Raw genomic sequence first — 16,461 nt, forward strand, 5'->3', positions numbered from 1 at the left:
TAGACAGCGGAATCTGACACAGAAACCCCTACTGGACCCGAAGCGGCTACTCTTGACTCCGACCCCAGTGATGACTCCTCGCCAGGGGAGGCTTATAGTCAAGTAGGCCCATCGGCCATCATGCGTGTCGTACTGGACACAGGGTCCCAAGTGACCATAATATACCGCAAGTTCTATGACCAGCACCTCAAACACTGCCCCATGCAGTCGGCCGAACATATGAAAGTGAGGGGGTTAAGTAACGAAGACTACCGCATCGATGGGATTGTAAGGGTTCAACTGGAAATACTTCAGCTGAACACCGGCAAGAAACACCCCATGCATGTAGCAGCAATGGTATGCCCGGAGCCCCAAGACCAGTGCAAATATCCGATCATCTTGGGAACCAATACTGATATAGTACAAGCAGTAATTCGAGCATACCTGAAAGAGACCAACGAGTTGCCGATGGCCAATCCGCTCCTAGATCCCGTTCTACGAGAAGAGTGCAACCGGGTATATGCCTGGGAGCGTCACGGAGACCTCTACAATCGTCAACGCGGACTGATGACCATTTTACTAGGGGGAGTGCAACGTATGGCCGTCTGGTGCTGCTATCCCGATCGAGATGAGAACGATCAGCTTTTCTCTCTGGAGAGTACCCCTGAGGAAGAGGTTCAGAAAGGGTACCGGGTACTACCCGAAGTGAGAGAGTGGACGACTAAAATCCCTCTACGAACCTACGTATATGTGCAGAACATCTCCCCATTCCCGATGGACCTTGATGCAGGACAGAGTCTGGGTTGCATATATCCGGTTAGCCCTGTGGAAACAATGTCTCAGGTGAATGCTGCTGCAGTGGATGAGCGGTTAGTCGATTTGGACTTCAACTTCGGTGAGTCGACGTTGCCAACTGAGTGGAAAGAGCGGCTGACATCCCAGTTGAATAAACGACGGACGGTGTTCTCCACAAGTGAGATGGATGTGGGGTGCAGTCGCAGCGCTCAACATGCCATTAGACTGAGTGACGCTACTCCGTTCCGTGAACACTCTCGTTGCATCGCCCCTAGGGATGTGGACGATATAAGGAACGTCTTGCAAGAAATGGAGACCACTGGGATATTGACGGAGTCTCGGAGTCCTTACGCCTCTCCCATAGAGGTGGTAAGGAAGAAGAATGGGTCCGTACGGCTGTGTGTTGACTATCGGACCCTGAACAACCGTACGATACCGGACAAGTACAACCTTCCTCGCATTGAAGAGATTCTGAATGCTCTGAATGGAAGCCAGTGGTTCAGTGTGCTCTATTTACGATCAGGGTACTATCAGGTGCCCATGAATGCAGAGGATCAGGAGAAAACAGCCTTCGTCTGTCCCTTGGGGTTCTACCAATTCACTCGTAAGCCACAAGGTATATGTGGGACCCTTGCTACCTTCCAACGACTAATGGAGAAGACTATCGGGGACATGAACCCTCGGGAGTGTCTAGTCTACCTGGACAACATCATTGTCTTCGGAAGAACTCTGGAAGAGCACGAAGAGAGACTGATGAAAGTGATAGACCGTCTTGGGAAAGAGGGGTTGAAATTGTCCCTCGACAAGTGTCGCTTCTGTCACACCTCGGCGACTTACGTGGGGCACATCGTGTCAGCTCAAGGAATCACCACCGACCCAGCCAAAGTAGAAGTGGTCGTGAACTGGCCTCGTCCCGAGAATGTCACGGAGCTGCGATCCTTCCAGGGGTTCTGCGGGTATTACCGTCGCTTTGTGGAAGGGTACTCTAGTCGAGCTAAACCCCTGAACAATCTGTTAAAGATATACCCCGAAGATACAGGAAGGAAGGCCACGTCGGCTCGTGAACTGTTTGGCGATAAATGGACGCCTGAGTGTGAACGGGCCTTCCTGAAGTTGAAGAAAAGTCTGACCGAAGCGCCGGTGCGTGCGTATGCTGATCCAGAACAACCATACGTTCTGCATGTGGATGCCAGTCTCAATGGGTTGGGCGCCGTCTTGCACCAGAAGCACCCCGAGGGCCTTCGACCAGTGGCCTACATCAGCCGCAGTCTGACACCCAGTGAACAGAAATACCCTGTCCACAAGTTGGAATTCCTGGGTCTCAAATGGGCCATCATGGAAAAGCTCCACGATTACCTGTACGGTGTTACGTTTGAGGTAAGGACGGATAACAATCCCCTCACGTACATCAATACCTCAGCCAAATTGGACGCAGCAGGGCACCGATGGCTGGCAGCCCTAAACAATTACCAATTCTCCCTGAAGTATAAGCCGGGACCTTTGAATGTAGCGGCTGACGCCCTATCCCGACGACCAGGGCTAAGTGCTACTCCAGATGATGAGGAATGGGAAGAACTCCCAGGACCAGGGCTGCGGGAAGCAGACAAATTTGAAATCGACAACTGCTTCCTCTATCGGGTGGTGCAATACCACAACCACCCCGATAGACGACAACTAGTCTTCCCTATGAACTTGCAATACATGGTGTTGAAGTCCCTACATGATGAGCATGGACATCTCGGTGTAGAGAAGACCTTTGGGTTGGTCAGAGACCGCTTTTTCTGGCCCAAGATGCGAGAGGCCGTAGAACACCACTGTCGCCGTTGTACTCGGTGTATACAACGCAAGACCCTGCCTACTAGAGCAGCACCCATGGGCCATCTGAAGAGTTCTGGCCCAATGGACCTTGTGTGTATGGACTTTCTGTGCATTTAGCCTGATAGCCGGGGAATATGCAACCACTACACCCGGTATGCCCAGGCCTTCCCCATGAAAGATCAGAAAGCCATCACAGTGGCAAAAATATTATGGGAGAAGTACTTCGTGCACTACGGTCTTCCAAACCGCCTTCACTCAGACCACGGTCGAGATTTCGAGAGCAAGCTGATCTGAGAACTGCTCAAAATGCTGAACATTGCTAAATCACGAACAACCCCGTACCATCCCGAGGGAGATGCGTTGCCAGAACGATTTAATCGAACCTTACTGGACATGCTCGGAACTCTACAGGGTGCTCAGAAGACTGAATGGAGTCGACATGTAGAGGCCTTGGTTCACGCGTACAACTGTACCCGACACGAATCAACTGGATTCTCTCCCTACTTTCTCATGTTCGGACGAGAGGCGAGACTGCCAGTAGATGTACGCCTTCGCGTATCGACGGATGGGATACACAACGCCACCCATTTCAAAAACGTGCAAAGACTCAAAGACAGCTTGCAACAGGCTTACCAACAGGCTGAGAAATCTACAGCTAAGCTGAATGCTGACAATAAAAGGCGATACGACCATAAGGTCAAATATCGGGAACTTCGTCCTGGAGACGCTGTGTTGCTTCGGAATCTGGGAGTCCCGGGAAAACACAAATTGGCCGACCGATGGAGAGACGGTGTATATGAAATAGAATCCCAGATGCCTGGCCTCCCGGTCTATCGCATCAAAGACACTGACGGCCGGGTAAAGGTATGGCACCGAAATCACCTTCTCCCCATTCCATAAGTGGGAGATGAGGAAGCAGAAATACTGGCCACACCCCTGAACGGTGAGTCTGATTCCTCAGAGATTGGTCAAGAGACTGTACCTGATCATACCAATCTGGAAACTCTGGAAGATCCCATGGAAGGACCCTCTCAAAGGGATTCTCCCAATGGAGGGGCATCTCCCGGAGGAGCTACGGGTAAAGGGCCCTGTAGGCCAACGCCTACTAAGGTGACTCCAGCGGGCCAGCCTTTGGATCCACAGAGCCGTGCTTTGTGCCGAACAGAGACTGTTCAGAGACATTTCTCCCCTCAAGGGAAGAGGCTGAGCCTCAGGACTGTACTTATTACTCCCCAGAGGGAGTTGCTGAAGAACAGCTCCTCCAAACCGGGTAACCTATGATCAAATTGGGGCACCCCATTATGAGGCTCAGCAGTGGGCTCGCAGCAGAGTGCAGTCCGTCATTGTGATGTTCAATGAAATGTACAAACTGATATAGAGCTGGTAATGTAAGATCGCATTGTTGCATTTTTATTATATAATGATGTTGTGCAATTTTATTATATAACTGCTGTATATAGTTATCAAGTATTGTGTCCCAAGCGAGGACGTTGGGGTTTTTTTTTTTACCAGGGGGAGGATGTAGCAACATCCCCTCTGAGTCCCTGCTGCACCGCGACCCCCCCCCCTCGTTTCCTCCGCTGCCGGGGGTCACTTGATGGATCCGCCGGCACTTCTAGTGTTAGATAGGGATACAGCGGACGCTGCGCTTCCCGAGAAGTGGCTTGGGCTCAAGTCTGTGCCCCAAGAGACAGAGACTATCTCCAGGGTGGGATCGCCCCTGGTGGACCCTCGTGCAAGGAAGCATTGGATGACAGACGGGATCACCAAGCGGCAGATCCTTTTTGAAGTTGATTGCTGGCCCGAGTGCAGGAGCGCTCGGCAGGTACCTTCCTAAGTGCACCAACGTATCATATATATATTATTATTACACATAGTGGCAGCGCTGACCACGGGACAAAGGGGTTAGGCTGTTGACACAGTGTGGGGATACACGGTGGTGGGTAGGTACACTCCTAGTGGAGTGAAAGACACTTTGGACTGAGTTACATTTGTCGAGTTACCCACTAAGGGAAGTATTACTATTACCAAGGCGTGTGACTATTCTGCATTACAGTAAAGTGGTTATATACATTCCTGTGTATGTGCTTATTGTATATGTTGGTCCTGTGTAGGCAACCTTCTACATTCCTAGAAACCTACACAGGTGGAGGCGCTGTGAACCAGATCGAGCTGAAGGTCTCACCCCAGGTTCCCAACAAGCGGAGGCTTAGGTCTCTTGTGAACCTACAGGTATATGCACCACACCTGGTAACAAATAGGTTCCCACACACTCACACTATATCTGTGATTGGGGTACAGGGAATACCCGTTACACACATATATATATATACAAAAACACAAAAAGAACAGGCGCACTCATAGCGTATAAAAGTATAACAATACATTTATGGAGTCAAGTATATTTGTATATTGTTATACTTTTATACGCTATGAGTGCGCCTGTTCTTTTTGTGTTTTTGTAGATATCTTCAAGGAAGTGGTGTTCCCTTCATTCGGGCTGCAGAGACTTTTTTGGATAGCATTTGGAGCATTTTTTAGGATTTGTATATTTTATATATTTTTTATGGACTTTTTCATCTGTTATTAATATCATTATTACTTTATGTATTGTTTTTATACATTTTTGTTTTCCATTTTTGTATAGTATAAGGTATTTTTTCATCATATATGTCCTTACCTTTATAGTGGGTTTAGGTTGGCGCCATTTTCTCTTCCTTTTTTTGTGTTATATATATATATATATATATATATATATATATATATATACACTAGATCATAGGGGAGCGTATATAGCGACATACCCTACGTGTATTTTGTATGTATGTCAACCGTTTCACCCCAGTTTATTTGAATTATTGAGTTTAATAAATGAATAATTTTAATATCAACCCTGATCCATTACTTCCAAGGGGGTCATGTATAACCATTTGAGTTCTCACACTGTGCATCAGTGCGAGTATTTCCTGTCTTTATGATACTACTTTACGTCCCATCTATAGGTGAGTCCACTGTAAGGGGTTACTTGGAGAGATTGCTACCAGTCACCCTATCTTTTCTCTCTCAGTCGTCACATTAACCCTAGTGCCCCACTATACAAAGATATATTATTTTGCACTACTATAGGCAGAGCGTGTGTGTTTATATTGCTTCCATATAGTTATGTGTAGTAAGGATGTCCGGTCACCTTTGTCAGCGGCGGATTTTCACATTCGCCGCCCCCGGCACTTGTCTCTGTCGGCCGCCTCCTTTCTGCCGCTCGGCTTCTCCTTTGGAATCCCAGTGTCAAATAACGCCGCTGCCGTCACCGACGCCGCAAAAAGAATGAAGGCGCTACATGAAATAATCCATAGTGTGTAGGGTGGGGCCTGTATACGGGCCTGTATACAATAACGTAATGAACTTTCTGCTGCTTAGATGTATAATAGGGGATTCTCAGTTCCCTAAAAACACAATTGGTAGAAAACAGACGGTACACGCCCTAGCGCACGAATATGTATTGTTTAGGGAAACCCTAGGTTCCCCAGAAGCAGATAGTACCAAGACTCCAAGAATGCGAAAATTGTGCAGATATAACATTTATTCATAAAATACACACACCAAATATATAAAACTCGCTGGACCTAAACCTAGTTCAAGCTTGAACTCAACAAAGAAAACAGAACCAATATATAAAAGTCCAAGCACGAACATGAGTTTTCTAACAGACTCTCTGTTGCTGGTTTTACAATACCACACGTTACAGCCCTGAACTGGAGGACGGCAGGAGAACAAGCCGAGTCCATGAAAGGGACAGCCATTCCGACCGGAGGAGAGCGCAACCACCAGCAGCTGAGACAAAGCGAGTGTACAGAAGCTAAAGTGTAGTCGCTGGGTACATCTGGGGACCGCGGTGTGATCACTCCTGATCTAGTCTGTTCTACTATACCAAGGTTGCTCACAGACGAGGAAACAATACAAAACCAGGACTGGATCAGCAGCATACGGTTACCTGGAGTTAGTAGATAGATGACCTCAGTCCCGATACTCCGTGGTTCTATGAATGCACACACTCCTTTATACAGACACAGAAAGTGAGTTTGTAGAATTAAATATTTTTATTTATCTGATATCATCACAGAAAATATACAATTCACCTGAACCCCAATTGACCAACATGATGATGGGGTGCTCATTGCAGCCACCCTCCGACATGACTGGGGGAAGACATTGAAGTGTTAAGTTCCAATGTATTACTAATGTAAGATTGGACTGCTAAACCGGTGAGGGAGGAAAAAACGTCACTTATAATCATCTATGTAATCAATGTTAATATACTCGTCTCCTTAAAACTAATGCAATCGTCCTCACAGCCAACAGGGGCAAATCCTTATTCTGCAACAGCCACTGCTCGACATTCCTCCACTGTCACCGACATGACTCATTGTGCCTCCTCCAGACAAAGGACTGTACAGGAGGAGGGGAAAGGAAGGAGGAGTGGAAAGGAGGAGGGGAAAGGAGGAGTGGAAAGGAGGAGGCTACAGAGCGTGATATGTGGAACAGGTGAGAACATCCTGCCCAAGACATAATGTAGGGACTTCGCCCAGTAAATAAGGCGATGAAGGAAACGACATCCCACCTAAACTTCAGGATATACCACGGGACTAACCCGTCTGTAAAAATATACTTTTTAATTAAAGGTTTATAAATGTGTGATTTTAGAAAGACAGCAAATCACCCAGAACAAATGTCTTAAACATTTTACTGATGGTCCAAAGTCTTTTGTTTGGTTTCTTGGAATGGTGTCACTATTGATGCTTTAGCAGTGGTGCTTCGGCCTCTGCTGACCCTTGGTTATTACTAGCCTCCTCGGCCTCCTGCTCTCTCCTCTTCTCCCTGCGCCCGATTGCCCCTCCTACACCCGCTCCCACCCCTCCCCCAACGACTGCCATGGACACGGAGCCTCCCACTGCTCCAGTCACCAATGCAGCCGTGGTGCTGCCCAACAAAGCCACTGCCTCCGTGGCCAGTACCGTTCCGGCCACAGCAGCTCCCACAACTCCTCCAGCCAGGCTCAGCACCCCGCCGCCAACAGCGAATCCGATCAACACCGCACACTTTGTGAAGCGCTTGGAGTAGTCTGCGCAGAACTTATTCCCCGCATCGAGCAGGTGGGACTCTAGCTCCTCCAGGAGCTGCTGCCTCCCGTCCGTGCCCTGTAAGGAGACCTCAAAGTGCTGGCGGAGCCGGGAGGCCTCGCCACTGACCCGGGACCTCATCTGGGATGGGCGAACGGCCAGGATCTTAAACAGGGAGGCCGTGCTGGGGGCCTGTGGGGGTGGAAGAGAGTGGAGAGTGAAGGAGAGTGGTCGGAAAGAGAGAGTAGGGGGGGAAGGGAGAGGAAGGTAACCGCTTATTGGTGAGAGAGAATTCTCGGGAGCGGTGGATATAACACCACCTCAGAATTAACGGATCAGTTTGATGGAACGAGAAATGAAAACTGCACAAGTTGTATCCTAGGTGTAAATTGTGATCCACCCCATTATAATGTTCCGCTGACTCTTTCCTCCTGTAATCCCTGCCCCAAATCACTCACTGGCACTAGTGGAGGAAAATGTATGCAGAGCAGCTGATACATTGAGTGAGTCAGGGACACAATGTGCTTTGTTTTTGGAGCTCCGTACACTTAGATTAGGTTAGATGGGATCTAATGGTACAAAAATAAAAAATACTGCAAATTCTATGTGCAAAATGTACTGGGGACGAAGGGCATTAAAATAAAGCCAGATGAGGAGCATGGTCTCTATAGGCTGAGCCATTTCCAATTGACAGACTTATTAGGGAAACCCAAACCCAGTTCAGGGAGGCAGGACAGGAGCGTTAGCCCGGGAGCCCGGGTGGGGAGCGCTGCCTCCGAATCACTTACCTGGGTTTCCATAAAATCCTGGAACTCCTTTTTGATGTTTTTCATGCACTTGTGGTTCTCAACACTAAAGAACATCTGGGCAAAAAGAGTATATATTATTATAGCAGGACACTGAATATACACGTCCCTAATACAAGCTGTCTCTGGTGTTACTGTGGTACCTTGTGGTAGGAGGAACACATGCTAGACCATAGGTTTCTCCAGTGTCTCTATGGTTTTGACACTCAGCAGGGTGAGAGAAAGAGGGCGATTTGATGCATCTCTTCTCTCTCTGTCACTCCTAGGTGTGAATGAATGACTCCGTGGTTCATAGGTCTTTCTGTTAGTGCTATTTAACCCAAGATGAAAGGTACAGGAAATAATCAGATTCTTACCTCCAGTGGCGATGAGAAACTATATTGTTGCACCCGCAGCAGCTTCACAAATTCCTGCCAGGTAACAAAGAGTTAATCCAAGCATACATTTAAAGAATTCAGATTTTAACCTTGCACACCTAAAGAGATATATATAGATATCTATTGTGACAGAGTCCTCTCCTCCTGGAGAGGCTGGCTGCACCTGCAACTGCACCTGGTTACTCAGAACTCACGAATGAACAGGACATGTAAAAGGCAGACAGAAAGTTGCCACAGAGAGATTGATTTTCCACAGCTAGGGGAGAGAGAGAGAGAGAGAGGGAGAAACTTTCCCCAACCAGGAGGACCCCTGTTGGTCTGGTTCCCAGGCCTGCAGGGACACAGGGTATTGGGACCATCTGGGAATCACACCCGGGAAATTGAATTGCCACGGGCGTGAACAAACTGCGGGACACAGCCCTGCTCCAAGGAACCGGCGTTCCAGACTTAAGGAGAAAGCGGATCTCGAGGTGACCAGAGGTATTGCCTGAGCTCACATGGGACAGTTCCCCATTAACAGATAAGGACTTTTATATTTTTCACTGATATTATGTCTCTAAACATGAATGTGTTTTGGTGCTGGTAACTGGCCAGCCAGGTACATAGGGCCTGAGTGGTCTAGTACGTTTCCTAAGGGGAGTAGGTTTTCATTTTATGATTTGTTTTTTCTTAAAAGGACATTGTGCCTATTCTTCTGTTATTATTGTAGAGAATAAACCCCTGGAGTTAAAGCCCCATGCATTTTTTGACCTCTTACTGACCCTGACGCGATTCCTTCCTGCCACTATACACATACACACAATCTCCAACAAGCACAATCATTCCTGCATTTCATATATGTACTGTAGCAAATATGGAAAGAGAGACAGCGACAAACAGAGAGGGCGAGACAGACACACAGATACAGAGAGAGAGCGCGAGGGCCAGAGGGAGAGCGCGAGGGCCAGAGGGAGAGCGCGAGGGCCAGAGGGAGAGCGCGAGGGCCAGAGGGAGAGCGCGAGGGTCAGAGGGAGAGCGCGAGGGCCAGAGGGAGAGCTCGAGGGCCAGAGGGAGAGCGCGAGGGCCAGAGGGAGAGCGCGAGGGCCAGAGGGAGAGCGCGAGGGCCAGAGGGAGAGCGCGAGGGCCAGAGGGAGAGCGCGAAAGCCAGAGGGAGAGCGCGAGGGCCAGAGGGAGAGCGCGAGGGCCAGAGGGAGAGCGCGAGGGCCAGAGGGAGAGCGCGAGGGCCAGAGGGAGAGCGCGAGGGCCAGAGGGAGAGCGCGAGGGTCAGAGGGAGAGCGCGAGGGCCAGAGGGAGAGCGCGAGGGCCAGAGGGAGAGCGCGAGGGCCAGAGGGAGAGCGCGAGGGCCAGAGGGAGAGCGCGAGGGCCAGAGGGAGAGCGCGGGGGCCAGAGGGAGAGCGCGAGGGCCAGAGGGAGAGCGCGAGGGCCAGAGGGAGAGCGCGAGGGTCAGAGGGAGAGCGCGAGGGCCAGAGGGAGAGCGCGAGGGCCAGAGGGAGAGCGCGAGGGCCAGAGGGAGAGCGCGAGGGCCAGAGGGAGAGCGCGAGGGACAGAGAGAGAGCGCGAGGGACAGAGAGAGACAGCTCCCACTGCACAATCAAACCTTTAGTATCTGCCCTAGCTGGGCACAGGCCAATTTTTCTTCATGGATATCAGTCTTCATGTAGCGCCAGACTCCTCTCACCAGGTCAGATACGTATGTTCTGAGTTCACTCCTGAAGTCCTCATCCATATCTGTGACAGACAGGGAGAGATAGTGTGAGAGTGAGTGCAATAACACACAGTTCAAGGCCTATAATCTGTCTGATCTGCCAAAGGGTTTACAGCAGAATCAGGAAGGACACTGGGAGTAGCATGGAGTTACAGGGGAGAGCAGCCACCATGAATCGGAGAGACAGCACTGTGAGGCGTGTGTTACCTATAAGCCTTCCCTGACTCGTTTGGGGGATCCTTTTCCCCGGATGTGGCATGAGGAAGCAGCTTGCAGAGGGACTTCTAAAGGTCTCTAATACCCGGGAATACTTCCCAGTCTTCCGCATCGTCTGTCAGAAAGGGAGAAAGAACAGGAATATGACACAGAGAGGGGAAGAGAGAGAAGGAGAGAGTATAACCAAACATGGGATCAGAAGAAACGGAGGCTCTTTCTCTGCCTCCTTATCCTGCAGGAGATCCCAGTCCCATTCATTAGAAGAGAGCTAACCTCCTCTCCAGCGCTGGGAAGTACATTTGCAGCAGATTAGATAAGGGCCAGAGAGAGAGACATGGAGGTACATACTGTATCCAATATGGAAAGTTGCAGAGACAGGAAGGAGAAGAGAGAGGGTCGGAGAGAGGAGAAGAAGGGAGAGATTGAGAGGAGGAAAGGGGTGTTCCAAGACGGTAACTCCACTCAAGTCGTTACTTTCCCTGAACCTTTGACGGATATTATAAGTGAGAAATATGCCGGTGCGTTAGATGAATAAACGTTTCCCTCTAAGAGATCGGAATATGAAAGCGAGCGCGGAATATGAAAGCGAGCGCGGAATATGAAAGCGAGCGCGGAATATGAAAGCGAGCGCGGAATATGAAAGCGAGCGCGGAATATGAGCGAGCGCGGAATATGAGCGAGCGCGGAATATGAAAGCGAACGCGGAATATGAAAGCGAACGCGGAATATGAAAGCGAGCGCGGAATATGAGCGAGCGCGGAATATGAGCGAGCGCGGAATATGAGCGAGCGCGGAATATGAGCGAGCGCGGAATATGAAAACGAGCGCGGAATATGAAAGCGAACGCGGAATATGAAAGCGAACGCGGAATATGAAAGCGAGCGCGGAATATGAGCGAGCGCGGAATATGAAAGCGAGCGCGGAATATGAAAGCGAACGCGGAATATGAAAGCGAGCGCGGAATATGAGCGAGCGCGGAATATGAAAGCGAGCGCGGAATATGAGCGAGCGCGGAATATGAAAGCGAGCGCGGAATATGAAAGCGAGCGCGGAATATGAAAGCGAGCGCGGAATATGAGCGAGCGCGGAATATGAAAGCGAACGCGAAATATGAAAGCGAACGCGGAATATGAGCGAGCGCGGAATATGAAAGCGAGCGCGGAATATGAAAGCAAGCGCGGAATATGAAAGCGAGCGCGGAATATGAAAGCGAGCGCGGAATATGAGCGAGCGCGGAATATGAGCGAGCGCGGAATATGAAAGCAAGCGCGGAATATGAAAGCGAGCGCGGAATATGAAAGCGAGCGCGGCATATGAGCGAGCGCGGAATATGAAAGTGAGCGCGGAATATGAAAGCGAGCGCGGAATATGAGCGAGCGCGTATTTACTGCCCCTGGGATCGCAGTCCAGTCACATGGAAAGTTGCACCGACGTACAAAGTGACCCTCCTCTGAAAACCGTCTCATTTGCAGCCAACCTCCCGGAGAGGATATAGGACGCAGTGTCCTGAGGTCACGTACCACACCCACACACACCCACACACACGCAAAGTTCACATACCTCAGTCTCATTGTTTAAATAAGCCCGAGCTGCTTCTCGCCCACAATTATCAAAATCGTGCCAGTCCCGCACCAGAATATCCAGGTGCTGCAAGCAACACAAATGTGTGAGGAATAACAAGCTGGGTAAGAGCGCCGGCTGACGCGGTGGGAGCTGGGTAAGAGCGCTGGCTGATGCGTTGGGAGCTGGGTAAGAGCGCCGGCTGATGCGTTGGGAGCTGGGTAAGAGCGCTGGCTGACATGGTGGGAGCTGGGTAAGAGCGCCGGCTGACGCGTTGGGAGCTGGGTAAGAGCGCCGGCTGATGCGTTGGGAGCTGGGTAAGAGCGCCGGCTGACGTGGTGGGAGCTGGGTAAGAGCGCCGGCTGACGTGGTGGGAGCTGGGTAAGAGCGCCGGCTGACGCGGTGGGAGCTGGGTAAGAGCGCCGGCTGACATGGTGGGAGCTGGGTAAGAGCGCCGGCTGACGTGGTGGGAGCTGGGTAAGAGCGCCGGCTGACGCGGTGGGAGCTGGGTAAGAGTGCTGGCTGACGTGGTGGGAGCTGGGTAAGAGCGCCGTCTGACATGGTGGGAGCTGGGTAAGAGCGCCGGCTGACGTGGTGGGAGCTGGGTAAGAGCGCCGGCTGACGCGGTGGGAGCTGGGTAAGAGTGCTGGCTGACGTGGTGGGAGCAGTAAGAGCGCTGGCTGACGTGGTGGGAGCAGTAAGAGCGCTGGCTGACGTGGTGGGAGCTGGGTAAGAGCGCCGGCTGACGTGGTGGGAGCAGTAAGAGTGCTGGTTGATTTGATAGGAGCAGTAAGAGCGCTGGCTGATATTGGTGAGATGCAAGCGTGCTGGATGTAAGGGGAAAAGGAATAGGAGAGCTGATTACCGAGCTCATTTACCTGTAAATATTGCAGTGAATAAGATTTTCCAATCAACTCTGAGATATGGAGATACATCTGAAAGAGCAGACACAGAATGAGGCTCATTAAGTGCGAAGCGCCTCCTTATCTGTACACGGGAAACGCATGAATGGGTAACCGGAGACTCCCATCCTGATGAGACCTTCTTACCTCAAGATAATCCAGTTCTGTCACTTTCAGATTGGAGCTCACATTTAAAATCTAGAAGATACCAACAGGGGAACCAGGATGAGTTTGTAATATGAACATTAGAAAGTAGGCACACCTGGTCTTCTAATAAACTATGAGATAATAACACCAGGCGTAAAAGGACCCGCTCGTTTTATATCAGATAGAAATAGCTGGCAGCATACCAGGTAGGAGCTGAGCATCATGGATAATGCAGACAGTTTAATGCAGGTATCTCTGTCCCCTTCAATATCCAGCGTACCTTCCGTGTCCAGGACATACACTGCCATCTGGGGAGAGATACGAAGAGAGGAGGAGATGGAGTGAAGACAAGCGAGACCTCATTCACCAGCGGTCTCAACCATTTCCTGAATAACACACAAAGACTTGCAACCTTTATTCAGCACATAGTTACCTTTGTGATATACACTTCTAATACCCACAACCTTCACAGCATCCCAGGAATCTCTGGGGTTATTGTACATGTATTCTGTGTGTAATACAGAATAGGATCTATGTGACACATTTCTGCTATAACAGCTTACTACAGGATTCTGCCAGAGAAGTGGGAGACGCCCAAGCAGCCAACGTGCCTTTCACATATAAGCATGTGGAGATACGTTCATGGTCCAGCGACTAACCCCTACTGATGTGAATTGATATGTTAAAAGTACAGATAAATAATGGAGGTTAATTTCATGGTCAATAATGACATCTACAGGAGTTTGTGTGTATGCGGACATTGCAAGAAATATCGCTGACGTCGCGTAACAAGCATCGACCTGATTGTCCGGGACTGAGGGTGCGGTGTGTCAGGGAAAGTATAATTATTATAGTTTCAATCAGGAGTGGCCAACTCCAGTCTTCATGGGCCACCAACAGGTCAGGTTTTTAAGGATAAATTGGTTTCAGCACAATGGCTCTGTCATAATGACTGCACCACCTGTGCTGAAGCAGGGATATCCTTAAAACCTGACCAGTTGGTGGCCCATGAAGACTGGAGTTGGCCACCCCTGACTGGGAGAGGACTCACAGTGAGGCGCCTGGCCTCCCAAACATCCTCACCTTCTCCCCACTGTGTTCCAGTATGAACGGCCTGCTCCAGATCCATATGCCCTTGGTGGTGCTGTCAGTCCCAGACTTCCACTCGAACCCCTGCAAGGGCTCGTCATCCGCCCCCAAGGTGACTGGTTGTCCCTTCTCCTAAAGAGACAATAACCTGTTATTGATGTTGTCATTATTTCTACCCGTTCCCCTCTTCAGTCATCCCAAATCCTTTCAGGAATATCTCACTTATCTCATTAAATCCCTCATCTGGCTGCAAAATTAAATATAACCCCCAACATCATCTTCCTGGCCTTCCCGTGCTTACACTTTCCCTGGCCTTCCCACGCTTACACTTTCCCTGGCCTTCCCACGCTTACACTTTCCCTGGCCTTCCCACGCTTACACTTTCCCTGGCCTTCCCACGCTTACACTTTCCCTGGCCTTCCCACGCTTACACATTCCCTGGCCTTCCCACGCTTACACTTTCCCTGGCTTTCCCGGGCTTACACTTTCCCTGGCCTTCCCACGCTTACACTTTCCCTGGCCTTCCCACGCTTACACTTTCCCTGGCTTTCCCGGGCTTACACTTTCCCTGGCCTTCCCACGCTTACACTTTCCCTGGCCTTCCCACGCTTACACTTTCCCTGGCCTTCCCATGCTTACACTTTCCCTGGCCTTCCCACGCTTACACTTTCCCTGGCCTTCCCACGCTTACACTTTCCCTGGCCTTCCCACGCTTACACTTTTCCTGGCCTTCCCACGCTTACACTTTCCCTGGCCTTCCCACGCTTACACTTTCCCTGGCCTTCCCACGCTTACACTTTCCCTGGCCTTCCCACGCTTACACTTTCCCTGGCCTTCCCACGCTTACACTTTTCCTGGCCTTCCCACGCTTACACTTTCCCTGGCCTTCCCACGCTTACACTTTTCCTGGCCTTCCCACGCTTACACTTTCCCTGGCCTTCCCACGCTTACACTTTCCCTGGCCTTCCCACGCTTACACTTTCCCCGGCCTTCCCACGCTTACACTTTCCCTGGCCTTCCCACGCTTACACTTTCCCTGGCCTTCCCGTGCTTACACTTTCCCTGGCCTTCCCGTGCTTACACTTTCCCTGGCCTTCCCACGCTTACACTTTCCCTGGCCTTCCCACGCTTACACTTCTCCTGGCCTTCCCGTGCTTACACTTTTCCTGGCCTTCCCATGCTTACACTTTCCCCGGCCTTCCCACGCTTACACTTTCCCTGGCCTTCCCACGCTTACACTTTCCCCGGCCTTCCCGTGCTTACACTTTCCCTGGCCTTCCCGTGCTTACACTTTCCCTGGCCTTCCCACGCTTACACTTTCCCCGGCCTTCCCACGCTTACACTTTCCCCGGCCTTCCCGTGCTTACACTTTTCCTGGCCTTCCCGTGCTTACACTTTCCCTGGCCTTCCCACGCTTACACTTTCCCTGGCTTTCCCGGGCTTACACTTTCCCTGGCCTTCCCACGCTTACACTTTCCCTGGCCTTCCCACGCTTACACTTTCCCTGGCCTTCCCACGCTTACACTTTCCCTGGCCTTCCCACGCTTACACTTTCCCTGGCCTTCCCACGCTTACACTTTCCCTGGCCTTCCCACGCTTACACTTTTCCTGGCCTTCCCACGCTTACACTTTCCCTGGCCTTCCCACGCTTACACTTTCCCTGGCCTTCCCACGCTTACACTTTCCCTGGCCTTCCCACGCTTACACTTTCCCTGGCCTTCCCACGCTTACACTTTTCCTGGCCTTCCCACGCTTACACTTTCCCTGGCCTTCCCACGCTTACACTTTTCCTGGCCTTCCCACGCTTACACTTTCCCTGGCCTTCCCACGCTTACACTTCCCCTGGCCTTCCCATGCTTACACTTTCCCTGGCCTTCCCACGCTTACACTTTCCCCGGCCTTCCCACGCTTACACTTTCCCCGGCCTTCCCACGCTTACACTTTCCCTGG

The 16,461-nt window shown here is 50.7% G+C and overlaps 1 protein-coding gene across 2 annotated transcripts; it reads right to left on the reverse strand.

The window, feature by feature from the left end:
• Positions 1-6,670: 6,670 nt before the first annotated feature.
• LOC142463597 (RING finger protein 112-like) lies at positions 6,671-14,734 on the reverse strand. Of its 2 annotated transcripts, XM_075566547.1 has the most exons (10): positions 14,506-14,726; positions 13,626-13,730; positions 13,423-13,473; positions 13,252-13,308; positions 12,374-12,460; positions 10,805-10,928; positions 10,490-10,620; positions 8,872-8,925; positions 8,498-8,572; positions 6,671-7,901 (listed from the first exon to the last, which is right to left on the reverse strand). In XM_075566547.1, the coding sequence occupies exons 2-10, from the start codon at positions 13,728-13,730 to the stop codon at positions 7,380-7,382; spliced, it is 1,206 nt and encodes a 401-aa protein (XP_075422662.1). In that variant the 5' UTR covers positions 14,506-14,726; the 3' UTR covers positions 6,671-7,379. The 2 variants fall into 2 exon arrangements, with proteins under 2 accessions (XP_075422662.1, XP_075422663.1); XM_075566548.1 differs by lacking the exon at positions 8,872-8,925 and having other exon boundaries at positions 14,506-14,734.
• Positions 14,735-16,461: the final 1,727 nt, after the last annotated feature.

The sequence above is a fragment of the Ascaphus truei genome, chromosome 11 (genome assembly GCF_040206685.1).
Source record: "Ascaphus truei isolate aAscTru1 chromosome 11, aAscTru1.hap1, whole genome shotgun sequence".
Taxonomy (NCBI): Eukaryota; Metazoa; Chordata; class Amphibia; order Anura; family Ascaphidae; genus Ascaphus; species Ascaphus truei.

Excerpts from the sequence above, each read along its gene's own strand:
- LOC142463597 (XM_075566547.1), bottom strand. The coding sequence starts at position 13,730 with ATGGCAGTGTATGTCCTGGACACGGAAGGTACGCTGGATATTGAAGGG. Across the intron at positions 13,309-13,422 it reads CAGAACTGGATTATCTTGAG|ATGTATCTCCATATCTCAGA; the intron begins GTAAGAAGGTCT and ends CTGCTCTTTCAG. Across the intron at positions 8,926-10,489 it reads AGCTAGGGCAGATACTAAAG|GAATTTGTGAAGCTGCTGCG; the intron begins GTTTGATTGTGC and ends GTTACCTGGCAG.